The sequence below is a fragment of the Pteropus medius genome, unplaced genomic scaffold (assembly GCF_902729225.1).
Source record: "Pteropus medius unplaced genomic scaffold, Ma_sr-lr_union100, whole genome shotgun sequence".
NCBI classification, from domain to species: Eukaryota; Metazoa; Chordata; class Mammalia; order Chiroptera; family Pteropodidae; genus Pteropus; species Pteropus medius.
Window position 1 is genome coordinate 996,731 of NW_024343733.1, and position 27,182 is coordinate 1,023,912.

The following is a 27,182-nucleotide window of genomic DNA, read 5'->3' on the forward strand; positions in this document are numbered from 1 at the left end:
CAGCAAAGGCAGGACCCACTTTGGCAGAGGCTGTCAGAGAGGCAGCTTCTCTCGGCACCTGTGCACTGGGAGTTTCCCACAATCCTCAGCTTCAAAATGGCAGCTGCAGGCTTATCTGTGGCTCCTGCCCTTCCCTGAAGGATAGGCGTCTGCCCAGCTGGCCAGTCCTCAGCCCACAGTGCCTCGGCTCCTGTAGTGGGCAGAGGTATCTGCCTGGCCTCTTGGGGGTTTTCATGCCTGACCCAGGCAGGACAGTGGAAGCTGGAAGCAGCTGTGCTCTGAAGAGGTTTTCCTGAGCTGGGTACCATTTCAGTCCCGCTCTATCCCCAGGAACAATTCTGGATCCACAGTGGTGATTTCCCACCCCCGTCAGCCCTTCCTTGGTGTCCCGTCCCCTGGGTGTTGAAAGTACATGTGGAAAGTACTAGGTAGACCTGTGGCTGGTGTGGGCTTGAGGTGGGTTTTTCACTCTCCCCGCTTAAATCTCACTGCCCTTTTTTTGGGGGGGGGTGGTGGTGGAGGTCTCTGCAAGCCTCTGCCCATTGCGTGATGTCTTGAGGAATTAGAGTGGCCTCAAGCTTTACTTTGAACTTGGGGATTCAACAAAGTGCCCTGGGGGCTGCTCTAGGCGGTGCAGGGGTGTTCCCGAGTGGTGATGGGGTCCCCTCCAGGGCCGCGAGACAGCCCAGCAGTGCCTCTTTCCTGTGCTGGCTTCAGCACGCACTCTTCGTGGGAGCAAAGGGTTTCATGTATTAGAGGGTTTGCGTGACACTGACTTCAAGTGTACTCCTTCCCCGTCCCTGAGATGATTGTCTAGGGTCAGTTTACATACCCCCAGCGGTGAGGGGCTCACTGCCCTGCTCTTCGGGGTTCTGTGCTTACATCTTTCTGTTACTGGGAAGGACTTCCCATCAGAATGAGGTTGGCCTCGTCTGCCTCCCAGCTGGTCCGGGCCCCGGCCTCTTGTTCAGCGCCACCTCCCTCACCAGCTTCCTGCCCCTGGCAGGCAGATCCTGCTGGGTGGAGGTCTTGAGTTCCAGGTGGGGGCCCAGGGTTCCTGGGGGTCGGGTGTGGGGGATGGGAGTGCTCACTGTTGAGTGCTGAGGCCAAGAGCAGGTGTGACGGGGTGGAAGGTGGGGGAAGAAGACGGTGATGATGGAAAAACTCGAAGGACCTTTCATAAATACATATTTTTCACTGAAAAACTTTTCACATTAGAAAAACGAGTGAGGGCAGGGTTGGGCTTCTGGAAGGAAGGACGAGCTGGTTCCCCGACCCTGGACCGAGGCCCTGTCGGCCTTCCCAGGGAGAAAGCCTGGGGCGGGGACACATGGCTCAGAGGTAGTGCATCCTGCTGTGGTCCCGGTCTCTCCCACCCACCCTGCTCTGGGGACCTGGTGCATTACATGTAGGTGGTTGTCACCCTAGCAGGGGTGGCTGAGGATGGTGACAGCGGTCACACAGCAGAGGTTCAGTTCACAGCCTCATAGGCTGCTGACCTGCCTCCATCCGTGATCATCGGCTCCTCCGCATGGTGGGCTCATGGGGACATGAAGGTGCTGGCCTGGCCGCAGACTCGCAGACACAAGAGTATTAAGTACAACGAGGCGCTGGATAAGACTCCAGGCCCTCCAGGCGTCTCCCAGGTAGGGAAGGGGACGCGAGGCGGGGAGGGCCTCACTTAGGCAGCCCGTTCTTCATGCCCAGCTGTTTCTTGAGGGCCTGCAGCTGGGCCAGGCTGATGTTGCTGCCCCCGCAGACGATGACCACGAGGGAGGACAGCGGGGCATGGAGCTTCCCCTCTCCTTGCAGCTTCTGAACCACGTGGCTGTAGACTGCTGCCAGAGCTGCCCCACAGGCGGGCTCCACGAGGATCTTCTCGTCATCTGCCAGGGAGAGGGTGCGGTGAGGGCGGGGCCTGAGTTCCGCAGGGTGCAAGGGAACTGTTGGGCTGTTGGTAAAGCTTAGGGGTAATGAGCCAATCCGCTCTCAGTCAGCCCTGGCCACCGACTCAGGTCCTGGACCAAACCTTCCATCATTACCTTGGCTTGACCTTCCAAGCCCTGAGCCGGGGCTAGGTTTCATTATGAGTGCTAACTCTGATAAAATGATTGTGATTGTCTGAGCACTGTCTTGAGAGGGATTCTGAGGCATCTTCTGAGTAAGTGCGCCATAGCTGATTAGCCAAACCAGCTGCCGGTACAAGAGAATTAGGTAGCATGATAAATTCCTACTGCGTGTGCATGCGTGTGTGCCATCCCTATCCTAGGCTGAACCCAGAAAGAGTCCAACCTAGTTTACAGACCCACTTCTGAATCCACCATAGATATCTATACTTTCCGTTTTTACCCTGGTTGCCAGGAAGCTCAGAATCAACATTTTAAATACTTAGTCCATGTTCCCTCCTGTCATGGTTATCAGGCTTACTTCTTCATTTGTGCCATCGACCTTTCTATTTTTACCACTGCATCGTATTATTTCACTCATGGGAAGTTTTAGGAAGGGATGGGAGACAGAACTGTGAGGAAGATTTGCAGTGATGGACTCCCTTGGCATACCAAAGAGCAGCCGCTTAGTTCCTGAAGCAGCAGATTGAGTCTTGAAAGGACCTGGCACATACCCACAAACTTTTCGATGGCGGCCACAGCCTCCTGGTCCGAGATAACTTCCGAGAAAATGGGGTGCTCCTGATACAGCTTCAGGGCCTGAGCCCCCACGGTCTTCACACACAGGGCCTTGGCAACACTGGGGGGTGCCATGGCCGTGGGAACAGGGGAACAGGGAGAGAGGGAGAGAGGGAAGCAGGGATCAGAATGGGGAGGGAGAGAGAAAAAGATGGCGTGAGAGGGGGCAGGGACCGGGGTCCGTGGGCATGGAAAGTCCCGGGGGCTCCCAAACAGCGGGGTCTTCTGATAAGGCACAGATTGCTTGAGTGGGAGTGAGCAGCAGCATTTTCTGTTCAGCATGACTAAGGAACAGATGCCTGAAAGGCCCCCTTGCGGTTCCCTGACAGGACTCCGGCTCTCCCTTCAGGTTGTCACCTAACCTGCCTAACCCTCCCTCACTAAGCTTAGCACCGCTGGGCCTGCCCGAGCCCCACCCTGTCCTTCAGGGCTCAGGATGAAGGCCGCCCCCTCCGAGGGATCCTCCAGGGGGAGCACTCAGTCCCTTGGCCCCATGTGGAATCCTCGGCTTCCCATAACACACACAGGGACCACTTCCTGAGAACGCATTGGGCGCCGAGCACTTCACAAGCTTTATTAATTCTCGCAAACATTTTTATTGTTAGCTGGCTCGATTTTATAGAAGGGAAAACTGAGGAAGAGAGAATGCAGTCACTTGCTCAGGGTTACACTTCTAGGGAGCGGTCGTGCTGTGGCTGCGGGCAGGATCCATTTAACTCCAGGGCCTGCACTCATAACCACTGTTCCCTTCCTCCCCAGCCTCACCGAGTGATCGCTGATTCTATTCCCAGCTCGTCTCCCGACTCGCCCGTGAGCATCTCTGTGCCTGGACCACCTTAGTCCTTAGCTTACCATGTGGCCCATAGTAGATGCTCAACGATTATTTCTTCAACCTCAATACTGTGAGATCAGAGGCCAACACGGTAGCACCGGGGGGCTGGACTCAGGAATCCAGAAGTTCTTACCTGGACTCAGTCTTCTCTACCTGTGGCAGAGACTTGTCTACCCAATATTTATTCTAGCTGCACACATGGATACCTGGGAGGAAAACATTTCCCAGCCTCCCTTGCAGCAGGTGTGGCCACGTGACTAAGTTCTGGCCAATGAGAGGTAAGTGAAATATTGCAATCTGTCTTTAAAGGGAGAGCACATAGCTTCTGCCCTGCTTCCTCCTTCCTGCCAGATGGAATGTGGGTGTGATAGCTGGCACTTAAGCAGCTATTTTGGCCCATAAGGTTACATGATAAGTATAATGGAGAATAAACTCAAGGAACCTGGGCCCCTGGCTACCTCTAGACTTTTTTTTTTTTAATAAAAGAGGAAATAAAATTCAGTTTTGTTTAAGTTGCTGTTATTTTGGGCTCCTGTATAAAGCGCCAAACCTAACCTCAGTTAAACGTCATGTGTCAAGGGTTTGGGGCTGGGCTATGGACTCCTTGGGAGCAGGAGCTGTGTTTATTCACCTCCTTCTCCCCGGGATCAGACAGCATCTTGCACATATCAGGGGGCTCAGTAAACGGTTGGGAAATTAATGAGGCGTGCAAAAACCCTGCCACAGCGGAACTTAATAAATGATTAATGTAGACTTTCTGTATGAGGAAGGGTGACATTCGTGGTATATAGTCACGGACTTGGGCTCAGTCCCAGCAGTATCATTCACTGACTGTGTGACTCTGGAAAAATGACCAAAGCCTCAGTTTCCTCACCTGTAAAATGGGACATCAAGAACTACCCCGCACCCAGCACCGAGGGGGACTCCCCAAGGCCTGCTGAACCCCAGATGGAGAGCCCCTCAGCCGCTCACCTGGTAATCTGAGCCAGAGAGACGAGCACACCGGCGGCTGTGGCAGCATGGAAGCTGTGGGCTCCGATGGTCTCCATGGCGATGACAGGCACATCCCCCCAGCCCACCTCCTGCAGACCCTGGACCACTCCGCACAACAGGCCCCCGCCACCCACCGACAGCGCGATGGCCCCCGGCTTTGCGCTCAGCGTCTCCTTCAGCTCCTTCACGATGGAAGTGTGGCCTTCCCTGGAGGGTGGGGGAGGGTGGCAGGTCAGGGCTGGGCTTCCTGGAGACACCAGACGGGGGTCCTGGAGATGCCACTTGTATCCTACACTTGTCCACATCCCAAGCACTGATGGGCTTGGGGGCTAGTCCCCTTCCCCCAGCTCCACCCTGATTTCCAGCTGCTAACATCTGCATCTCTACCTGAGGGCTTCCTCTGGCCACGGGAGCTGCTTATGAATGTGGCAACTGGCAGTGCCAACAGATGACCGCCCCAAGAACATCCTTCACCCAATAACTGTGCAAATTAAAAACTAAGGGAGTTGGTGTATGAACTGGTATCTCTGGCTCCTGTTCCATGCTGGCTCCCAGGGACTCCCCTGCCTCCCAAGGGATGAAGCTCCAGCTGCCCACAGCAGTCACCTGGCTCTTAGAGCCCCAGTTAGTGGCTCCCTTCCTTCCTCGCCTCACTTCCCCACTCCTCTGATGAATCACCTCCCGAGTAAACGGCTTTCCCTGAAATCTTTGTCTTGGGATCTGCTTCTGGGGAGACACACTGCAAACAGCTGTGTATCTGAGCTCGCGTGTTTGCTCGCGGCCATGAAAAACGAGCCTTAGTGCACATATGTGCGTGCACCTGCTGGCATGGCCGTGTGCATGCTTCTACGTGATGGTGTGCACACACAGGTACCACCGCTGTGCATAATGGTGTGATGATGTGCCTTGCAGCGAGTGCACACCCAGTGTTGTAGGGAGTGGATGCCACCCACACCAGGTGACCCTGGGCTCCACGTACCAGATGAGGGGGTCATCAAAGGGATGGATGAAGACCCAACCTGGATTGTTCTTCACCAGGGCCTTGGCCAGCTCAAAGGCCTCGTCCAACATCTGGAGGACCAAAGGGAGGGGGCGAGAGAGGGTGAGGGGCTGGGAGACCCTCTTCCACCACCAGGGCCCCTCCGTGGCCCCTGCCCTGAGTCGGCACTCACCTCACCCACCACCTGGACCATGGCGCCCTCATTCTTGAGCCTCTCGATGGTGAGAGCAGGTGTGGTGCTAGGCACGACGATGGTGGCCGGGATGCCCAGGGTCCTGGCGGCATAGGCGGCCGCCATGCCCGCATTGCCCGCTGCCGGGGTGGGGAGTGGACAGTGTGTCAGTGTGGGAGAACCTGAGAGCCTGACCTTGGGGGCCTGAACCCCCCTCCCCAGGTGGCCTCTGGCTTCCCCCTGGGCTGGGGAAACCGGGGCCCAGAGGGGTGCAGCGTTTGGCGCAGGAACATACCGCAGAGGACAGGAATTGGCAAGCCGGCCACTTACCTGAGGAACAGACGAAATGTTCACAGCCTTGCTCAGCCCACTGGGGAAACAAGGGAGTGGGGGGTCAGGCCCACCTCCCAGCCTGCCCCAGGGCTCCACCTTACTACCCTGGACTCTCCTTACTGCCCTAACCTCTCAGACACCTTCTTTCCCCAGAGAGACTGGCGCAGGGGAGAGAGGAGAGGCTGACAACTGCAAGCTCTGAGACCAGCCCCTGAGGGGGACCCATGTGACGAGCACCCCTTATCCAGAGGGAGCGCCGATGGTGGGCGCTCAGGCATTGTGAGGAGTCAGCGGGGCCCAGCCTGGAACTCCCTGGATTTCACATGGTACTGGTCCTGCTCTGTGGAGGAAGGGGACGGGCCACCCTCTCCCAGAGCTGTCCTGTACCATCTGGCAGAGGTGTCCGATGCCCCGGATCTTGAAGGAGCCTGAGGGCTGGGCATTATCCATCTTGAGATAGACGCTGGTGCCGGCCACATTGGACAGGGACATGCTGCCGCGGATGGGGGTCTTCACATGCAGAGGCTCTCTGGAAGTCATTGCCGGGAGAGAGGAAGGGCAGAGCGATGGAGCCGAGAGTGGCTGGACCAAGACAGTGAGGGATAGATTGGAGACGGTCCAGATGGATGGACAGGTGAGACAGTCCGTGGACAGATGGAGGGTGGTAGATGGACAAGTAGATTATCTTCTGAATTGTCCCAGGAGCTACCCAGCCCGGGGCTTTATTCCCTGGATGCCTCTGGGCAGCCAATCGGGTTGCAGGACTGGCCACACCTCCACCAGGGCCCGCCCCCTCCGCTCCGCTTGTCCCCGCCCGCCCGGCCGGGCGTGTCCTAAAGCCTGGGGCTGCCAGGAGGGGTAGGGGAGGGGTAGGGGAGGCTGCACTTCGGTTTCTGGCAGCTTCCTCTAGTCTCTCCCAGAATTCTCTCTCCTCCCTTCCCACCATCGGCTTCTTCATTTTCAAAAGAGGACAACAGAGGCTTCAGGAGGACCGCATGAGATAATGCACTTGAAGTCACTAGCATGTGGTCGGCACATAGTAGGCACCGAAGAAGTAAAGCACAGTGGAAGCGGGTGCTATCATTATTCCCATCTTACAGAAAGGGAAGCTGAGGCACAGATAGTAAGAGGGGTGAGCTGGCCTTTGAACCCAGCAGTCTGACTCCCAAACCTGCAATCTGAATGCAGTTCTTTATTGCCTTCCCCGTCATCCTTTTATGACTTTTTTTTGTTCTAAAGGGGCAGATGGCATTATGGGTAAGACCCAGACTGACCAGGGTTCAAATCCTGGATCTGCCGATTATGAGCCGTGTGGTCCTGGGCAGTCACTTTGCCTCCTGGAGCCTCTCTTTTCTCACCTGCAGAATGGGAGTGATGATGGTATCTCTCTCCTAGGACTAGACGACAGGATAATGGATGTACGTAAAGGCCCAGAGCTGAGTGCTGAGTAAGTGTTAGCAGCCATTGTGGTCATCAGCATCATCACAGAACTGCAGGGTCTTACACCTGAACTCACTCCCCACCCTATGGCCTCCTGTCTGTCCCTGGCTGTGTTTAGGGGTCTGTCTGTCCATAAGGTGGTGAGCGCATAAACACACACACACACACACACACACACACACACACACACTACACAGTGGCCAGCTCTCTCCTGGCCCTTGAGGATGGCCAGATCCGGTGTCCTTGGCTGTGAGGTGATTCTGACCAGTTGTTTTCACAGCAGGGAGAGCACAGCTCTCACCTCTGTTTGCTGTTCACTGCTGCTGGGGCCAGCCTGAGTCTCCCGATTAGCTAAGGTCTCCTGCTCTGAGGTCCATCTGACGGGCTGGTGGACTCCCAGCTGTGTGACCTTGGGTGAGTCAACTAACTCCCTTTACAGCCTCTGTTTCCTGCCCAAGAAATGGGGACAATACCTACTGGGTGGTACAAGACTTGAACAGAATAGCAGCCCTGCGTGAGCAATCTGAGACCCTGGCCCAGTCTCTGCCGATCCCCTGCTCTCTCCCTCTACCACTGAACGTCCACCACCATGCACAGGACGGTCCCCCGATAAAAATTATCTGGCCCCAAATGTCAGCAATTACCAAGGTCAACCAGGATGTGGGCAAAATGAGCTCAAACTAAAAAGCTGTTGCTTTATATCCAAAGGCTATTCAATCAGCCCCCAGAGAAGAGATTTTTTTTTTTTCTTGGTGAAATTAATACGAGCAAATCAGGCCTCCCTCCTGTTGGATCTAATGAATTTAACCTCTGTGGCCCTCGCTCGTGGGACTGGGCAGCCAGCCTTCTTTGTTTTCCTTCGCCTGGCTTCAACCCATCATTCCGTTGGGTTGAGACCTGGTGGAACCCTCCTTGGGCCATCTGATGGCTTTGCACCATCCACAAATGTGACAAACGGCTTCTTGGTGGGCCCTTATGGCTAAAGCTGGCCGCAGCCAAGGTCAGGACCCCAGGCCACACGGGGCCTCCCCCGGGGCATTATTATCACCCATCAATCAACACGGGATGAGTAGAGTTGGTGAGGTCCAAACAGCCTATGGGGGATTTTGTCCAGAGTTCATTGAAAAAACCAAGATATTTGCAGCAGGGCTAAATCTCAGCCCGCAGACTCAGCTTGCAATGAATGAATACTTCACTCTTCCCTAACTTGGCTTGATTTTTACCTCAAGCAGATAATTAATTGGAGGCAATGAGGGTTTTCATCTTCTCCCCAGGGGTGGCAGGGACATTCTGGGGCCTCGGCAGGGTGGGGGTGCTGTCTGGTCCTCAGTCGGGTGCTCCCCACACACTTGCAACTTTCCTTGTTCTTGCATGGGTCCTCGTTCTATAGTCTGAGGCCCGTGGCGACCATTCCAGAGCTTTGGCCACTGCCATAAATTCTTTTCCTTGTTTGTAGAAAGTCCCCCAGACTCTCAGCAAGCAGTGCAGTGCTGGAGTGAACTCCTACCATCTGTTAAATTTTCAGGAAGTTTGGGAGTCAGTTGTTACAACTGTTGGTGGTTGAAACTGTCCCCTGTGGGAGGGCTGACACCATGAAAATCAGCGAATGCTACAATCAGGTCCCTTCCTTCCTTCCTTCCTTCCTTCCTTCCTTCCTTCCTTCCTTCCTTCCTTCCTTCCTTCCTTCCTTCCTTCCTCTTCCCTCCTCCCTCTCTTCCTTCCTTTTCTATCTCTGTTTCTCTTTCTGTCTTTGTCTCTGTCTCTCCATCTGTCTCTGTCCTTCTGTCTCTCTATCTCTCGGTCTGTCTCTCTCCTCTTCTGGGGAGAGAAACGAAGGAGAGGGAGTGATAAATTAATATTTTCAGAATATTATTCCTCCAGCACACGTGCCCCATCTATGCAGTCCCCCTGATTATGCAAGCAAATAACTTTGGAGAAGGGAAAAAAATTGTTACCGGTGACCCTGGGGTGGTCCCACTCATTGTCCCTTCTTGACTGACTCGTTGCAGCCAATTTCTCTCCTAGCTTTTTTCTCTGTCATCTGCCAGCTTCTCCATATCTATATCTAAGAAACGGGCCAGCTTCTCTTTCCATTTTAAAACATAGGACTTTGGCCAGTTAGCTGCTGGAGGGTTTGGGGTTCTATTTTAATGAGAATGAAAAATACCTGATTAGTTAGCATTGACAGAGGAGAATCTTTCTAAAAAGCAAAGAATCCTCTTGTAAGAGGCATCATTATTTCTGATTATTTTTGCAGGTTTGGGTGTAGGGAGTTAAAAATAATCTTAATTTAAAATAGTTTTAGATTAACATAAAAGGAAATCTAAAACTACAGAAATAGTGCAAAGAGATCCCATATACTCCACTTGCCCTTATTAACAAGTTACATTAATACGATACATTTGTCACAATTATGGAACCAATATTGCTACATTATTATTTCCTGAAGCCCATACTTTATTCAGATTTCTTTAGCTTTTACCAAAGGTCATTTTTTTGTCCCACGATTCCACCCAGGACAGCATGTCACATTTAGTCATCATATCTCCTCAGGCTCCTCTTGGCTGTGACAGTTTCTCAGACTTTCCTGGTTTTTTGATGACCTCAACGGTTTTGAACAGCACTGGTCATGAATTTTATTTTATTTTTTTCTCATGAGTGGACTAAGGTTAGAAGATTTGGAGAGGAAGACCATGGAAGTGAAGTGTCGTTATCATCATATCATGTCAAGGTCATATCAACTACCAACATGACTCATCACTGTTGATATTGACCTTGACCACTTGCCTGAGGTTGTGTTTGTCAGATGTCTCCACTGTACAGCTTCTCTTTTTCTCTGGGTATAGGATTTTTAAAAGTTGCGTCTATCTGTACACCACAGAGACGCACTGTTTATTTTGGGTATTTACTGTCCCTGTTTGATAATTATCTTCCTGTCTGCATGTCACTGTCTGTATCGAATGGGGAATCATTACACAAAGCCAAATATTCACTAATACTTTACCTCCCCCACTGTTAATAATGTCTCTTTCACGTTGGGACCCACAAATTCTCCTAATTTTCTGCTGCCCAGTAAGTAGCCACTGGCCACCAGTGGCTATTTAAATTTAAATTATTTAAAATTAAATAAAATTTACAATTCAATTCCTCAGTCTCACAGCCACATTTCAAGGGCTCAGTAGCCACAGGTGGTGAGTGGCTACCATATATCCGACCCACAGATCATGAAACGTTCTGTCCCTCTGCCCCCTCGCCCCTCTCCTCCTCCCTCCCGCCACCCCACCAGTCACACCAGGATAACTAATGTCATCAGCATTGTTCTCCACTGAGCCTACAGGTATAAGCACCATTAAAAACTGGTCTATCAGGCACTTCTGGTCATTGTTCATTACACACGGTATGTATTTTTTTTCTCCTTTTCTCACTTAAAATGCATCGTGAACATCTCTTTGGGTCAGTAAGTTTAGATCTAATTTGTTCTTGGTGAGGGTTGCATAAAATTCCATGGCGAGGGTATATTATGACTTACTCAACCATTTCCGAGATCAAGGACATCCTAGCTTCCAGCGTTTTTGGTTTGTTTTATTTTGTTTTTGCTGTTCTAAACAGCACTCTGATTAATAAACACTCCCATACCCGTATATCTCTACCCTCTGGTACTTTTTTCTTTTGGAGAATAAATCCCCCAAATTAATATTTGATAATGGGTATTTATCAAATCGTAATAGATATTGACAGATTCATTTCCCAAAGGGCTGTGGCAATCCCTAGCCACACCAGCAATGGAGGAGGTTCCCATTTCCCCTCATACACACCAGCCATGGTTGTTAGTGCTTTTACACTTAAAAAATTTTTTTCGCCAACCTAATAGCTTCAAAAATGGCATTTTATTGTTGCTCTAATTTGCATTTTTTGTTACTGCATCTGTAATGCTTTATTGCAGGGCCCCCCAACCCCCGGGCTGCGGACTGGTACCGGTCCCCAGCCCATTAGAAAACAGGTCGTACAGCAGGAGGTGAGTGGCGGGCGAGCCAGTGAAGCTTCGTCTGTATCTGCAGCCGCTCCCCAGCGCTGGCATCACCGCCTCAGCTCCACCTCAGATCATCAGGCTTTAGATTCTCACAGGAGTACCGGTCCCTGGTGCCACAAAGGTTGGGGACCGCTGCTTTATTGCATCCAGTGACTGACATGTTGACTTTAAGACCTTCGAGGGCTGAGAATGTACCTTATTTTTCTCCATCTCTCCTTCCACAGGGCCTAGATTTTGGTAGTTTGGGGCGATGTTTGCCGAAGGCATAAACGAATGGCTTAATTCTTTCTGAAAGTCTGGTTCGCATGGGTCAGAATTTTCCTTGGCCTCGAGGTCAGCTGTTGAACTGTCCCCTCTTTTTCTATGGGCCTCAGTTTCCCCACCCACAACAAGGGTGCATTATATGGCCCTTACAGGTTCCTTCAGCTCAGATGACGTGGCTATGAATTTGTACGTTTCTGAGGACAAGAGCATCCAAGCTGGATGCGGGGTCCCTTGAAGACTGACCCTATGGCCTATTTGCTGGGCAACCTGGGGCAAGTCACTTAGCCTTTCCGTGCCTGAGCTTCTCCCTTGATAACTGACTCCTTTCCTTTTCATAAGCGAGAGGAAAGAGGGAGAGTTTCTTTGCACAAGGTTCTCAAACTCAAATATCTACGGGACAATGCAGGGGTCTGTTGGGGGTTGGACATGCAATAAGGAGAGGTGGGGATAGTGGCAAATGGAAAGCCATGTCCCTCCGCAGAGGACGGAGTGAATTAGCTCCAGCCACCTAAATGTGGCCCTCCAGTTTGAGACCCTCTGCTTGAGAATGGTTTATCATCTTGGCAAGGCTCTGAGAAGTTAGCTAAGATTTGTTGGGTATTAGAAGACCCAGGTCCACATCTCGGCTGGGTCGCTCACCAGCTAGGCTGGCTGCATGACTGCCCAAGGCCCACTTCTCCGAGCCTGTGGCTGGGAAATAGTATGACCGGAGTCCAGAGTTAAGCCTGCCAATCTGGAGAGCCAATTGTCTGTGCCCGAGGGGCCATGCCTCCTCTCCAGGCTATTCTCTCACCTTGGGAGCAAGAAGGCCAGCTGGGGGTGAGGATGGTGAAATGAAGCTTAATGAATAACCCAGGGACTGGCCATGGTTGGTGTTTGGCGGTCTGAGGTGTCAGGGACAGGGGCTGGCTGACGAAGGTGGCCCCGGGAGGGGACAGGTCAGTGACCTGGCCCACCTCTCCAGCCTTATCTGATGTGGTCACCCCGGCTCCCCCCACCCTGTCCTCTTCCGAGCCAGGAGCTCTGGAGCCTGGCACCTTTGGGTCTAAGCCCTGGCTCTGCCGTGGCTGTGTGACTTTGGGAAAGTGGCTTGACCTTCCTGAGCCCGGTCTGATGCCATGATGCAGAGTTCACAACAACACCCACCTCCCTGGGGGGCCGTGAACATTCTGTGACCTAATGATGTCATGTTCCCAAACGCTGACACTCGTGTGCCACCTTCGCAATTTTTGTCCCATTGCTGTCTCACCTCTTCTGTAATAGTAACAATAAAAACAGTAACAGCAATAGCGGTAAACTCAGAGCACTTGCTACTGTTCTAAATGTTTTGCATATGCCAGCTCATTTGATTCTCACATTAGTTTCACGAGGGAGGTCTTTTATCTCCACCTTACAGTTGAGGAAACAAAGCAGAGAGGTTAAGTAACTTACCTAAGGTCACACAGCCAGCCAGTAGCAGAGCTGGTATTTGGACCAGAGCCTGGCTCCAGGGTCTGTGTCCTGTTAGGCATCCTGCCTCTTCATGCCAGAAACTACGCTCCTACTGCTACTAATGTATATATTTAAAAACAGACTTTATTTTTAAACTTTAGTACCTGCTTAGCTTCTTCCTAAGCAATAATATCCACAAAATTATGGACTTAATTTTATATATATGCTACTGCACAAAGAAATAAACACCCAACTATTAAAAAACCTTTGGAATACACTGGTCAAAACGAAAGGGCAGGCATACAGTAGGCATTCAGTAAATGCTGCTGTCATGCTTCTTGTCCAAGCCTGAGCCGTGGGCTAAGAACCTGCTCCTCCAGGAAGCCCTCCTTGATTTCACCCCACCCTCGACTGTCCTGTGGGGACCGTCTGCTCTCTGTCCTCCTAGGGGTGTTAGCGTTGTCATTAAATCAGGTGTCTTTCTCTCCCCTCTGGGCCGGAGAGTATGAACTGCATTTTACTACCCCTTGTCTTCAGTGCCCAGTCCAGGACAAGACACCTGACAAGGATAGGCCCATGTTTACTGTGAGGATGGGGATAAAATCCTCAGCAGGGATCACGGCCAAGCAGCTCGACCTGACCCCAAGCAGCCCGGAGTTAATCATCAAATCCGAGGAGGTCACCCAAAGCTCAAGTAGGGCACAGAACAGCTGGGCTGCCTGGTCCTTCCTGGACCTAAGCTCCCATTTTACTTAGAGGGAAACTGAGGCACAGATGGACGTGACTAGCTCAGCTTTACCCACTGAGATGGTGACAGAGACCAGGCCAGAATGTGACCATGCCACCTTCCTGCCTACAGCCCTCCATGGCTCCCTAGTGCCCCTGGGTGAGGTCTGCATTCTGGATTGGCATAGCGTTCCTCGTGTACACGGGTTCCTGGAATGCGCCATGCTTTTGCCTTCCAGACCCTGGCACTCCGCGTACCTGATTCCCAGCTCAGCTCTGTCTTCCCCTCCTCCCGGAAGCCTCCCAGCCCCCCAGGGCCAGGTGAGGTACCTGCTCTGGGCACCCGCAGCCCTGCCCCATCATCATCTGCCAATATCTGATGATGCTGATTATAACTACTTTTCAGTGGCCTCTTGGGGATTCTTGAGGGCAAGGGACAAGCAGTTTTGTTTGAGACTAAAGATCCTGGGACTTGACACGTATAGGTATCCAGTAAATATTGGTCAAATGAACAAATCAATTGCCATTATTTTTGAACAATAAATATTTGGGTTCCTGTGTTGGATGCGAAATATCGGAGATGAGGAGATGTTTCAGAAAAACATGCCTTTCTCATGTGACCGATAACGATTGTTTCTCTGTCCTTGTTTTCGTGGGACGAGCACTGGACTTGGAGATGTCTGTGTTGTAAGACAGGTGGTCCAGGGTGAGAGATAAAGGATGTTTCTCACTGGCCGGGTGGCCTTGGCCAAGTGAGTCTCCCTCTCTGAACCTCAGGTTCTTCATCTGTCAAATGGGACCAGGTCATGCGTGTGTCGCGGACAGAGCACAGCGGGGTAGTGAAGGTTGATCTAGTCCCCTTTCCCACTCCAGCTGGGAGCTGGCCCTTTAACACGGGAGGCAGGGCCAAGGCACACAGGAGGCTGCCGGGAGCTGGGCAGAGTTGGTGCCAGGTTAGGCTGGCGGGTAGCACGTTGTGGCCGAGCTGGTCTAGGGACTGTTGGGCCGAAAGGTAAGGGGGCCTGGAGCTCAAATGAGACCCCTGGGGCTCTGCGTGCGTGTGTAAATGTGCCTGTAGAGTAGTCTGGAAAGTTCTGGGCTGAGTGGATGCAAGGTGAGAGAGGGTGGCCTAAGTCCTTTCAAAAATATTGACTCAGGGCGCCCAGCCTGCCTTGCAGAAGAAGGGGGGCAGGTTCTACTTGCCAGAGGGGCAGGGCTGGGTGTCCTGCCAGCCACAGGCAGCCTGGGCACCAGGGATCTGGCTGAGGAATGTCACCCAGGTGGCCTCTGGGGAAAAGCCAAAGGGATAAGGGAAGTGCAAAGGTAACTGATCTTTACCCAATTCATGGATGTGGCAGGTGAGACATAGTGATGAAAAGTGACTAGGCCAAGGTCATGTGTGCTGAGACCTGACCTCAAGCCCCAGGCTGCCCACTGCATTGCTTCCCAGCTGACAGGGACCAGGGCTCCTACCTCAGCCCCAGTAACTGCCACTACGTGTCGTTAGGCCAAGGCCTCGGGTTGGCCCCGGACTTCGGTCTAAGAGGACTGTACCCTTATCTGGGCTTGATAAAGGCAACTTGGGGCCTGTTCATTTGACAGATGCCTGAGTCCTCTTGTGGGAAGTTGGTATAACCGCGAGAGCAGGGAGAACCTGGGTACTGAGCCGGGAGCATTTGGCTCCTAAGGACCACAGGCCATTAAGTATCAAATGCTCGCACCTTTAAAATAATAATAATAATAATAATAATAATAATAATAATAATACAATGGAGAAAGTATAGCATGGTGGTTATAAGTACAGATGCCAAAGTGCATTGCCTGTGTTCGAATCCCGGCTGTGCCATTTCTGGCTGTGTGACCTTGGACCAGTTACTTAGCCTCTCTGGGCCTCGGTTTCCACATCTATAACATGGAGTTAACAATTGAACCTATCTCAGAGTGGTTGTGAGGATTATAGGAGATACTACATAAGGCACTTGGTACGTTGCCTGGATCACAGTAAGTGCTACACAGCCAATAATAGCTGTTATTATAATGTGCCAGGCACAGACCTGACGCCTTTACTATGTGGCCTTACTTCATCCTCACGGCCATCCTGTGAGGCACAAGCTCTTCTTCCGGGTCGTTGTGTAGTCAGTTCATTCTCACTTTTCGGGTGTCAGTTTTAATGATCACCGTCCCCAAGAGGCCTTTCTCGACCTCCCTACCCAAAGTAGGTCCCTTTGTTCTTCTCTTCAAGACTTCCTACATGCATGTTTCCCTCTTAAGTTTTCACCATTTCTGATTAGTTTGTTTGTCTATACAGTTATTCGTTGAATGCTGATCTCTCCATCAGACTATAAGTCAGCTCCAAGAGTAGATGTCTGTCCTGTTTGTCTTGTTCTCATGGTATCCTCAGTTCCTAGTTCAGGTCCTGTACCTTGGAGGTGCCCTATAAAAGTGCCAGCCTTGTTAGAAGCCCCCAATGTGATAACACCTCCAGAGGACTCAGCAGATGTTTGGCACATAATAGAGACTCAACAAAGGATAACTATTATTGTTATTAATCTGCACCCTAACCTGTTATTATGCCCATTTTACAGATGTGAAAACAGGCATAGAGAGGTTGAGACACTTATCTGGGAAGTGTCTCAACCAGGAAGTCATAGCTGGTCTCCAGCTTGGTCTCTGATTGGCCCCAAAGCCCACATGCAGAATGTGCCGTCCACTGGGCTCTGGGGTTGAGGAGAGGCCTGGGCCTGGGTATGCTGGGTTCAAGTGACCCAAAGGCTGCTCTCCCCCACTGCCAGCCAGAGAAGTGCCCTGGTTGGAACTGGGCAGAGGTGGCTTAGGCTTGGCCCTGTCTGGGGAATCCCAGGACCATCCCAACAAAGACAGGGGGTCAAACCCAAGAGCAAGAGGCCTGGAACCATCCCAACAGGGGTGGGTGTGGGGGTGTGGACCCCAGCGGGGAGGAAGGATGGACAAGAAGCTTGGGCTTGTAGTGGGTGGGGGAGGATGTAGCGCTCCTCCTACTGGCAAATAGTAGAACTGCAGGGGGCAACCCAATGTTTTTCTGCCCCTAAGACAAAAGAGGGGCTGCATTTGCTCCTTAAAAAATAAATAAATAAATAAATAAATCCTGTTTTTCCTCCCTCTTATTTCTTCCCTCTCTTCTCACCCTGACCCACTGTGTGTTCGCTACTCACCCACACCTTGCTTTAAAACCTCCCATTGCTTCCCACTGCAGGTATAATTATAATAAGGTCCCAACTCTTCCCTGTGGGCTGGCACGCCCCTGTCACGGCCCCGCCCACCTCTTGCTCCTGCGCCGGAATCCCCTCTCCCGCCCCTGCAACCCCTAAGTTCATTTCTAGATCGGGGTGGTTCTCTCCGCTGTTCCGGCTGGAGGAATGCTTTGCCCTTAGCTTGCTTCTTGTCGTTCATCTCAGAGTTTCCGCTTTGAGAACTTCCCGATCAAAAGAGAACTAAAAATGACATCTTGCTTCCTGGCAATGTTGTCGGTTTGGCTCAAAACTCTATAAAGTAAAAAAAAAAAAAAAAAGAATAGAAAGAGACCTTTCAACCAACAAAAATGAAAATGCGCAGGTCCGATATGCATCCTGATTCAAACTGTTAAAAACACCAAACCACCACCAGCCGCCAAAACGACCGTTTATCACATTTAATGAAACAACTGGGCATCTGACACTTAACAGCTATTTGATAATATTAAGAAATTATTATTAATATTTTAAGTGTGGTAAGGGTTTTGGGATTACGTTTTTAAAAATTAGCATTATTGAGGTATAATCTACACCACATGTTGGCCGTGTTCTACACCCCCGGCACTGCAGGTGGCCACAGTGACAGAACGAAAGGGCCCCTAATCCATACCGCCTTGTCCACATGGGAAAACTGAGGCCCAGAGAGGAGCCAACACTTGCCCGGAGTCTCACAGGTTGGCAGCCAGTTGGGGTACGTGAGCCAAGCTGAGGGGCTTCTCCACCTTCCCCCTCCAGCCCAGGTTAAGGGGACTCTTGGCTGGAGCTGCCTGGGCTATGACGTTCATGTCCCCCGGCAGGCTCGCTAGGCGGTTGCTGGAATGGAGGCCTCTCTGGCAGAGCACGCTAAGGCGAAGCACTTCCACACAGTCACACCGCTGCTGGAGAGCTGGGCACTGTCCCGGGTAGCAGGCACGACTGTCTTCCTCAAGTGTGAGAACGTGCAGCCCGCTGGCTCCTTCAAGATCCGCGGCATCGGGCATTTCTGCCAGGAGGTGAGGGTGTGTGGGCAGCAGGGAGGGGAGGGGTGAAGGGTGCGAGCGGATGGGGCAAGGGCAGGAGGGGTGAAGTGAGCTTGTGCAGATGGGAGGAGAGAGCTGAGGGGTGAGGAGTGTTGGGGTGGGGTGGGGAGCGTCTGACTCCATCCCCCACAGGCCTCCATGACACCTGCTTGCGGTAGCCCCCGACCCCATTCCTTCTCTTCCCAGGCGGCCAAGAAGGGCTGCAGACACCTGGTGTGCTCGTCAGGTGAGCTGACGCATCTCTGCTTCGTGAGGGTTCTCAGGGCTGGGTGTAGGGGAGGAGGAGCTGGCTGGAGCGGCAGTAGGTGTCCAGGGCCTGGTCTCCTCTTAAAGGCCACGGTCAGGTGCCCGTTTTGTATGTCCTCTCTCAGCCCTCTTCTCAACATTTAGGACTCGTGGTAGAAGTGACGGAAACCCAGTTCATACAGGTTTAAGCTACAGGCTCCAGGAACTGAAAATTCTTGGGATGACGGCTTTCAGGCACGGGCAGATCCAGGAGCAATCTTCTGTGTGTCTTCTCTGGCCTTTCTTCCCTCTATTCTAGCTTTATTCTAGACTGGCCTCATGGTAGCAAGGTGGCTGTCAGGAGTTGCAGGCTTGCCTCCTACCATCTTACCAACCCTAGCAGAAAGGGAGCACCCCTTCTCGATGGCTTTCCTCAATCCACAGGTTGATCTTTTTGGCCCAGCTTGGGTCACGTACTCATCATTCCTGAGCCACTCACGGGTCAGGCGACTGAGTTCTCTGATTGGCTTAATTTAGATCACGTGTCCACCTCTGGGGCCAGGGAGAAGTCGTCTCCCTGTGGTGGGGCATGTGAATGTGATAAAGGGCAACCCCCAAAGCGAAAGGGAGCGGGAGGGGGAAAGGCGTGTCAACGGGCCTGTGCCACATGGCCCACGGCACCCCCTCTGCTGCCTCCACAGGGGGCAACGCGGGCATTGCTGCCGCCTACTCTGCTCAGAGGCTGGGCATCCCCGCCACCATCGTGCTCCCTGAGGGCGCCTCCCTGAAGGTGGTGAAGAGGCTTCAGGGGGAGGGAGCCGAGGTTCAGCTGTCTGGAAAGGTAAGGACTCCGGCTCGGGGAAGCCGGCTGGAGTGGGCTCTGCCCAATTCCCTCCTGCCTCACAAGATCATCTCCTTTCCCTTTCGAGGAACTATGCCTGGCGCCCGGTCTTAGGATCTCTGAGCTTGAGGGCTGGGCCCTCCTGACTTGCCTCTCCCCACCCCGAGAAGACTCCCCCTCCATGAAATCGAGAGAGACAGGACCGGGAGCATGTCTGCCTCCCTGCAACCTCGCTAACGCTTGGTATTATCCACTTAGAATTTTTTGCCAGTCGATGAAACATAAAGCGAAAGATGATGGCGCTGATATTTCCTGTCTTGAGACCACTGATATGGGAGGGTGCACGCTTCCGGGTGGTTGTCACTCTTCTGCCTGTTGCCGAGGCAGCAGGACACCAGGCAGCCTTGGTCATTTACCATCACTCTGGAGGAAGGAAAGATGCGTTCCTGGGTCGGTTTTCTTAGCATCATGGGGTCAGGTCAAGATATGCCATGGGTACTTGAGGCTGGTTCCAGATGTTTTTATGTATTATTACGGTTTCTTTTTCGGCACCGCTTTCTTTATTCGGCCCTCGTGTTCATATTCGTACGTTTCAGCGTCCTCTCATCCATGGACTTTTCTCTCCTCATCTCTCATCGTCCACTTGCCACTTCCACTCATCACCCATCATCCACCCCACTTACCCATCCATCCACTTGCCCCGTCATCCAAATACTTATCCAATCCGTCCATCCATCCATCCAAATATCGTCATCCCTTACATACCCACCCCGCCTTACTTCCTACCCATCCACTTTGCCACTTTTGTCAAATCCATCCGCCCATCCACTTGCATAATCCGTCCATCCGTCAATCCATCCAAAATGTCCAATACCATCCATCCATTTATCCTCATCATCCACCCCAATCTGATTCTTCCTTCAAGCCCCATCATCCTTTTCCCCTCCTTCTCTCCTCATTTCTTCCTTCCTTCCTTCCCTTCCTTCCTTCCTTCCTTCCTTCCTTCTTCATGCCCTTCCTTCCTTCCTTCCTTCCACAGATATTCATTGAGCATATACCATGTACCTGCGAGATGTGGGACAATTAGGGATACAGAGAAAATAGACATGGTCTCTACTCTCGTGAAGCTCAAAGTATTGTTGAGCAGTCATGCAGGTAACCAGATGATGGTAACAGGACGTGATAAGTGCCGTGATGAGGGAAGCACGGGGCACTGAGGAAGAACAGAGAAGGCATCTTGTTCTAATCAGCCATTGCCGCTTGATAATGCTGCGTAACAAACAGCCCCCAATGTCAGTGGTGTGCAAGAAACACGATCGATCTTGCTCATGGGTTTGCGGATGGGCTGCAGGCAGGAATAAGGCCATACACATGCTCCTCATCTTCTAGACCAGCGGCCACCTCCTCAAGGTAAATGGCAAGAGGAATGCAAGACAGTGTGCGGTGCCTGTTAAAGCTTTGGCTCCAAGCGTGACACCGTCACTTCTGCCATACGCCATTGGCTGTAGCAAGTCACATGGCTAAGACCAACGTTAATGCGGGGTGGGGGAAACGTACTCCACCCATTCTCGTGGGAAGAGTGGCCAAGTCACATGGCAAAGGGCGCGGATGTGTGATTCTAACAGAGGAAGAGGGTGAAGAATTGGGTGGTGGCGCAGACTACCACGGCACCGGGCTATGCCTCAGACTTGGGGCGGGATGCAGGAAAGGCTCCTGGAGAAAGGTCCCCTGAGTCAGGTCTTGAAGGAGGAAGAGAGGGACTGTGGGTACAGTGCATGGGGAAAAGGTGTAGAAGTGGGGTGAGCCTGGTGCGGTGCAGCTGCAGCCCGGCGTGGGGGGAGGGCAGAATGGTGGAGAAAGAGGAGGCTGAAGAGGGGGCCGGTGCCTGACCAGGTGAGGCTGACGTGGGTTTTCGCCTGGGGGCCGTGGGAAGCCAGCATGGGGTTTTGAGCAGAGGAGGGACATGGCTGGATTTTCTCTGGCTGCCCTGGAGCAGCAGGCAGGAGGTCAGGAGCCAGGGACCGTGCTCTAGAAGTTCCGGCGAGAGACGTCAGGGCTGCACGGTGTTGCGTCTCATTTTTGTTTCAATAACTCACAAGAATGAGGCCCATTTCTTCGGCTAGATGGGGGGTTCCATGTGGGCAGAGACAACTTTTTTTCTTCTATGCGCCCCCCTCACACAGGACTGGGCACAGAGTGGGTGCTGTGGGGTGCCAGAGGGTGGGCAGAGTCTGTTCTTGGTCCCCGTGTCACCCACTACCCTGCGGGAGAGGAGACTGTTATTTACTATTTAGCTATTGCTGAAATTAGCTGGTGTGGGATCTCTCTGCAATGCCATCTTAATTGGGGTTCCCCAGAAGCAGATGCTGAGGCAGCCTCTACAACAGTCTGACTCCAGGGTCTTCGACCTGTTCCTCTTTAGGTCTGGGATGAAGCCAATCTGAAGGCACAAGAGTTGGCCAAGAGGGACGGCTGGGTGAATGTCTCCCCGTTCGACCACCCCCTGATATGGTGAGGCTGGTGCCCCTCCCCGCATGGAGCTCAGAGCCGAGAGACCCTCGTTGAGTCGAGGTCCTCTCACTGGACAGAAGGGGAAACTGAGGCCCAGAGAGCTGAAGAGGCATAGAATCCAGGCGCTCTGAGGTTCAGACCCCGCTCCTGCTACTCATTAGTCGTGTGAGTGTGCGAGGCATCTCACCGCCCTATGTCCCAGTTTCCAGTGTGTAAAGGGGAATGCTAATATAAATCCCCTTTACTGAGTGTGTGCTTTGGGACACAGTCAGTTCATTTCATCCTCCCTAAAGCCCTAGAGGTGGGTGTTTTATGCCCGTTTTACAGGTGAGGGAGCTGAGGCTCCCAAGTTCAAGCAACTTGCCTGAGATCACATAGCTAGTAAGTGGTAGAGACATTGGGGTCCGGCCTCAGAACTTGAGTCGAGCTGGTTCCGAGTGATATGCTAGTCCTGGGAGGTTGGTCCCGGGGGAAAGAACGAGTAAATGAACAAAGTCAGTGATCAAAGCTGAGTGTTGCAGGGTCTCCTCTCCCTTCGCTGTGGGTGATGAGGGGAGTCTGTATCTGGGAGCCTTTGGGGCTGAGCACCTCCCTCACCCTGCTCTGCCCTCCCCCTCTCCCCCTCTCCCTAGGGAAGGCCACTCCAGCTTGGTGCGGGAGCTGAAGGCAGTACTGGGGACCCCACCGGGGGTCCTAGTGCTGGCAGTGGGGGGTGGCGGGCTCCTGGCCGGGGTATCGGTAGGCCTGGCGGAGGTGGGCTGGCAGCACGTGCCCATTGTCGCCATGGAGACCCGAGGGGCACATTGTTTGAATGCAGCCATCGAGGCAGGCAGGCTGGTCACACTGCCCAACATCACCAGGTAGGTGCATGCTGGGCATTCGTGGGGCGGCTGGAAGGTGGGGATGTTGCTACCTAGGACCTCTCAGTCCCAGGTAGTAGAGGTGGGGGACTACTCAAGAGAGTCTCCTTCATCCTAGGACTCCGGCCACAGTGATGCGAAGCTAAATTAGAAGGCAGTGCTGAACAAGTAGGATCCGATTCATTTAAGTCTCATCAATGAATAAACCAAGCTTTCGCTGGTTTGGATCCTTACAAAAGCGATTTAAGTGTATTGCCGTTAGAAAGTGGACATCGCTCAGACTGGGTTGCATTTGTCCCCATTTTTGTCCCCCCTGCATTGACATACAAGTGACATATGCCCGGCACATAGTAGGTCCGCAACACATGTTCGTGAAATGAACGCATGAATCAATCGTATATTTTTAAAAGTTGACCCGATATGCTGCGTGCGGTTTCGTAACCCCTGCTTTTCTAGTTGGTATCATCTAGTATGAACAGAGTTTTGTTTTTCTCTGCAACACCATTAGGGAACTTTTTCCCCCACTGCATTTTGTAACTGATTTTAATTCAACGGAGGAAGCGTTCTTATAAACAAAGTAACTAGCGGAGAGTGGTCCAGCGTCCAGACCTTGCCTCATCTTCCGTCTCTGTCACCACCACCACCATCCATCATCACGGATGCTGTACGAGGCTGCCATAGAAGTGACCACAGACGAGGTGGCTTAAAACAACAGAAGTTAATTCTTCCACCGTCCTGCAAACTAGAAGACTGAAATCAAGGTGTCGGCAGGGCCAGGCTCCCTGTGAAAGCTCTAGGGGAGGGTCCTTCTTTGCCTTCCTAGCTTCTGGTGGTTGCAGGAAGTCCTTGTCACTCCTTGGTTTGTAGCTACATCACCTTCCCTGTCTTTCCACGGCCTCTTTCTCTGTGTGTCTTTACTGTTTTTGTAAGGACACCCTAATCCAGTATGATACCATCTTAACTAATTACATCTACAAAGACCCTATTTCTAAGTGAGGTCACATTCTGAGGTTCTGGGTGGACATGGATTTTTTGGGGAGAGAGATGCTATTCAACCCTCTACCAATATCCTTACTGCCCACATTTTATTAAACACCCATCAAATACTGGTCTTGGGATACAATGGCATATGACAGCAAGGGATGGAGCTCATACGTTTCTAACTCAGAGAATGACGATGAGGATTAAAATAGAAAATCCGTGCATCCAGCACTTCGTAAACATCCCATAAATATGAGCTATCATATAGACATGATACACGGTTATTCATGAATAAAAAAGGAAAAAGTCCTTTTTTATGTTTGGCCGTCTGGGGTCTGTGCAAAGAACAGTTACAGGGTGAGAGGGAGGGATGCGCCTTCATCATTTGCGGGGCACACAAGTTTCGAACCCCTCTTCTGTGCCGGGCGCTGCTCCAGACTCTCGCAATGCTGAGCCCCAGGCCTTGCGGGGTGGGAGGGAGGCCTGGGGCTGCGGAGAGGAGACACAATTCAACAGCGCTTCCCCGTGTCCCCGCCGCAGTGTGGCCAAGTCCCTGGGGGCCAAGACGGTGGTCGCACGGGCCCTGGAGTGCGCACAGGACTTCAAGATCTTATCTGAGGTGGTGGAGGATGCGGAGGCTGTCAGTGCTGTGCAGCGGTTCCTGGGTGAGTGAGGGCTCCCCCACCTCGGGGTGGAGGGGCTCGGAAACCCTGGATTCCCCAGAGACAGCAGGTGCTCTCTGTCTGTATCCTGAGTGCCTATCGCAGGGCTGGCTTTGCAGTAACTGTGCAGCAGGTGTAGATGGCGGGGGTGGGGGTACAGAAGGGGTGTGTTGTCTCATCTCTAGCCTCCAGACTTTTGCACATGCTCTTCTTCCCACCCCTGGCACTACTCCCTACTGGTTTCATGTGAGTAAGCCATCATGGCCCCTCCTCCAGGAAGCCTTCTCCAATCTCCTACCCTTACCCCACCTGGGTTGGAGACTTTCCGTGCACCAACCCCACCAACCTCATAACTGCCTGATTCTTATCCATCTACCTCACTAGACTGTGAACTCTGTGAGGGCAGGGGCAGATGTGTCTCATTTACTGTCGTATCCCAAGGGCCTTCTTAGAACAGGGCCTGGCAGGGAATGGGTACTCAATAAAGGTGCTGAATGAATGGATGCGTGTATGAGTGAGCCAAAAGGTGGATAATGAATAGATGGATAGACCGATGGGCGGGCGGATGGATTGATGGGGCAATGAATTGATGAATGACATAGAAGTGGTTGGATGGATGGATGGACACACTGATTAATGAACACATTGATGGATGGACAGACGACCAAATGATGGATAAGACATGGACGGATGAATGGATGGATGGATGGATGGGTGGATGGATGGATGGACGATGGATAGACAGATGGACAGATATGTTGATTGATGGCTACACTGATGGATGGACAGACAAACAGTCAGATGATGGATAGGGGAATAGATGGATGAAAGGCGGGTGGGTGGAGACATAGACGATCAGATTGATGGATGGCGAGGGAGTCAGACAAATGATGGGCTGCGAGATGAATGTCTGGCTGGCTTCATGAATTTGCAGTGCCCAGAGCCTAACCAGTTCCCGCCTTTCTCTCCCCTCCTCCGCCCCACCCTCCCCTGCTCTGGGCAGATGACGAGCGCATGCTGGTGGAGCCTGCCTGTGGGGCAGCCTTAGCTGCCATCTACTCGGGAATCCTGGGGAAGCTCCAGGCTGAGGGCCGCCTGCCACCCTCCTTGGCCTCTGTCGTGGTCATCGTGTGTGGAGGAAACAGTATTGACAGCCAAGAGCTGCAGTCTTTGAAAGCCCGGGTGGGCCAGAGCTGAGGGCTCCTGGTCTGGGAGGGCCGGTCGCACCCCAGAGAACCCAGAGGGGCTCATGGACACCACCGTAGCTGGCTGAGGGGCCTCTGTGCTCACAGCCCTGAGCCTCTGTGCTGGCCATCTCTTGCAGGAAGGCCTCCGGAACTGCTCCCTTTGGTTCCCCCTACAGCCCTGGCCAATAAACCCTTTCCGAGCTGAGTTTGTAACTCCATCGGGTCCTGTCTTTCCATGAACTCACAGAAGGCTCACAGCAACCTCAAGCCCAACTCTGAGATGAAGCAACCTTTTCCACCTCACACAGACTGAACAACAACACCGAGGATTCAAACTCTGGGTCTCTAAGAAAATCTGCCCATGTTGAGCTCCTACCAGGGCCGCCCTCACCTGGGGGTCCTGCTCAGGAGGGCCTATCTCCTTCCCCAATATCCCACCGCCGCCGACCCCCACACAGGAAGGAGGGGAATGTTCCGTCATCTCTCAGGCCTGGGCAGGTGAGGACGCTATCACGTCTTTATAAAGTGCTTGTCTTATACGGGAAACTCTTCCGAGAACTTTCTACTCATTGTCTTCTTTAACATTTGCGAAGACGCTATGAAGCGGAAGCCAGGATTACCATCCCTGTGCTGCAGATGGGGAAACTGAGGCATGGGAAGGTGACATAACTCGCTCAAGGTCGCACAGCTGGAATATGGCCCAGCCAGGTTCAAACCCTGTGATTTACAGTATGACTCTACGTTTCTTGGATCTTGGCCTTCTTTGTGTGGGGGTCGGCGGCGGTGGGACATTGGGGAAGGAGATAGGCCCTCCAGATCCATCTGGACACTCCCGCGGGTCCTAAGGAGAGTAGGTCCTGGTCCTGGAATTAGGCACATCCTGCCCCTGGCAAGGATCTTTTAGGAAATGGGAGTGGAAATCAGGATCTTTTGGAGCCACCAGGGGGCAGCAAAGTGCCTCCAATGGGGCAGGCTGGCCTGGGCAGATCTGATCTTTCTTGGCTCTATGCCTCATGGGGCCCTCACCCCAGCTGAGATGGGGTGGGGGGTTGAGGTCCCAGAGACGGCAGGGGCCCACAAGGTCCTGACATGGGGAGCCCTCCCCCTCCCCTTATAGACCTGCAGGAAACAAGGCTCAGAGAATCTGGGGTCTACCTGGTGCCACAGCCCATGGCAGAACCCAGCTCCTGGTTCCATTGAAGCTCCCTTGCCTTATGATGGCCGTGTGACCTTGAGCAAGTGCCCTCCCCTCTCTGGGCCTCAGGCTGCACCTCTGTGCTGGAAGAAGCCCACTTGCCACGTCCCACCTTCTTTCCCTGGCCCACGCTGTGCCCTCTGCCAGGTACCTCTTCCTTTCTTCCCTCAGGAGGAATATTTGAGTGGCAGTGAACTCTCTCTGCATCTCCTGCTGCCTTGGTCTCTCTTTGACCCCCCACCTTGTGCCAGGGTCACCCCTCCAGAAGCCACCAGGACCCAGCCTTGTTTTCTTAAAGGCATACTGTGTGAGTTCCCCAGAGCAGAGGGGAGACTGGGAGCCCCAGAGGTGGACTCAGCCAGATCCGAGCCTGAACTCCATTCCTACTTGCTAGTCCGGTGGACCTTGAGCACATGATGCTCCCTTTTGGTGCCTCAGTGTTCTCTCCTGTAAAATGGGTGGTTTGTGGATTTTGACTATGGACCCAGGATACGAAGTCTTTCAATAAATGTTAGTTCTTATCATCC

At 52.7% G+C, this 27,182-nt stretch overlaps 2 protein-coding genes across 5 annotated transcripts; one reads left to right on the top strand and one right to left on the bottom strand.

Annotated features, from left to right (window-relative positions):
* Positions 1-555: 555 nt before the first annotated feature.
* Positions 556-6,620, bottom strand: SDS (serine dehydratase). Its single transcript, XM_039868210.1, has 7 exons — positions 6,402-6,620; positions 6,012-6,051; positions 5,682-5,821; positions 5,489-5,580; positions 4,489-4,716; positions 2,621-2,745; positions 556-1,886 (listed from the first exon to the last, which is right to left on the bottom strand). Exons 1-7 carry the CDS (start codon positions 6,552-6,554, stop codon positions 1,678-1,680), a joined length of 987 nt encoding a protein of 328 aa, XP_039724144.1. The 5' UTR covers positions 6,555-6,620; the 3' UTR covers positions 556-1,677.
* An 8,167-nt stretch (positions 6,621-14,787) lies between these two features.
* On the top strand, positions 14,788-26,205 carry SDSL (serine dehydratase like). Of its 4 annotated transcripts, XR_005653959.1 has the most exons (10): positions 14,829-14,917; positions 17,745-17,865; positions 17,972-18,166; positions 18,380-18,419; positions 19,120-19,259; positions 21,682-21,770; positions 22,403-22,630; positions 24,152-24,276; positions 25,277-25,958; positions 26,054-26,205. XR_005653959.1 is itself a non-coding variant. In XM_039868211.1 (9 exons), exons 3-9 carry the CDS (start codon positions 17,993-17,995, stop codon positions 25,468-25,470), a joined length of 990 nt encoding a protein of 329 aa, XP_039724145.1. In that variant the 5' UTR covers positions 14,829-14,917; positions 17,745-17,865; positions 17,972-17,992; the 3' UTR covers positions 25,471-26,205. The 4 variants fall into 4 exon arrangements, 3 of the variants coding, with proteins under 3 accessions (XP_039724147.1, XP_039724145.1, XP_039724146.1); XM_039868211.1 differs by having other exon boundaries at positions 25,277-26,205; XM_039868212.1 differs by having other exon boundaries at positions 17,745-17,848; positions 25,277-26,205.
* Positions 26,206-27,182: the final 977 nt, after the last annotated feature.

Coding starts and splice junctions, on each gene's coding strand:
- SDS (XM_039868210.1), bottom strand. CDS start 6,554: ATGACTTCCAGAGAGCCTCTGCATGTGAAGACCCCCATCCGCGGCAGC. Junction 6,052..6,401: donor TCGGACACCTCTGCCAGATG/GTACAGGACAGC, acceptor TTGTTTCCCCAG/TGGGCTGAGCAAGGCTGTGA. Junction 4,717..5,488: donor TTTGATGACCCCCTCATCTG/GTACGTGGAGCC, acceptor CCCACCCTCCAG/GGAAGGCCACACTTCCATCG.
- SDSL (XM_039868213.1), top strand. CDS start 17,993: ATGGAGGCCTCTCTGGCAGAGCACGCTAAGGCGAAGCACTTCCACACA. Junction 22,631..24,151: donor ACACTGCCCAACATCACCAG/GTAGGTGCATGC, acceptor TCCCCGCCGCAG/TGTGGCCAAGTCCCTGGGGG. Junction 24,277..25,276: donor TGCTGTGCAGCGGTTCCTGG/GTGAGTGAGGGC, acceptor TGCTCTGGGCAG/ATGACGAGCGCATGCTGGTG.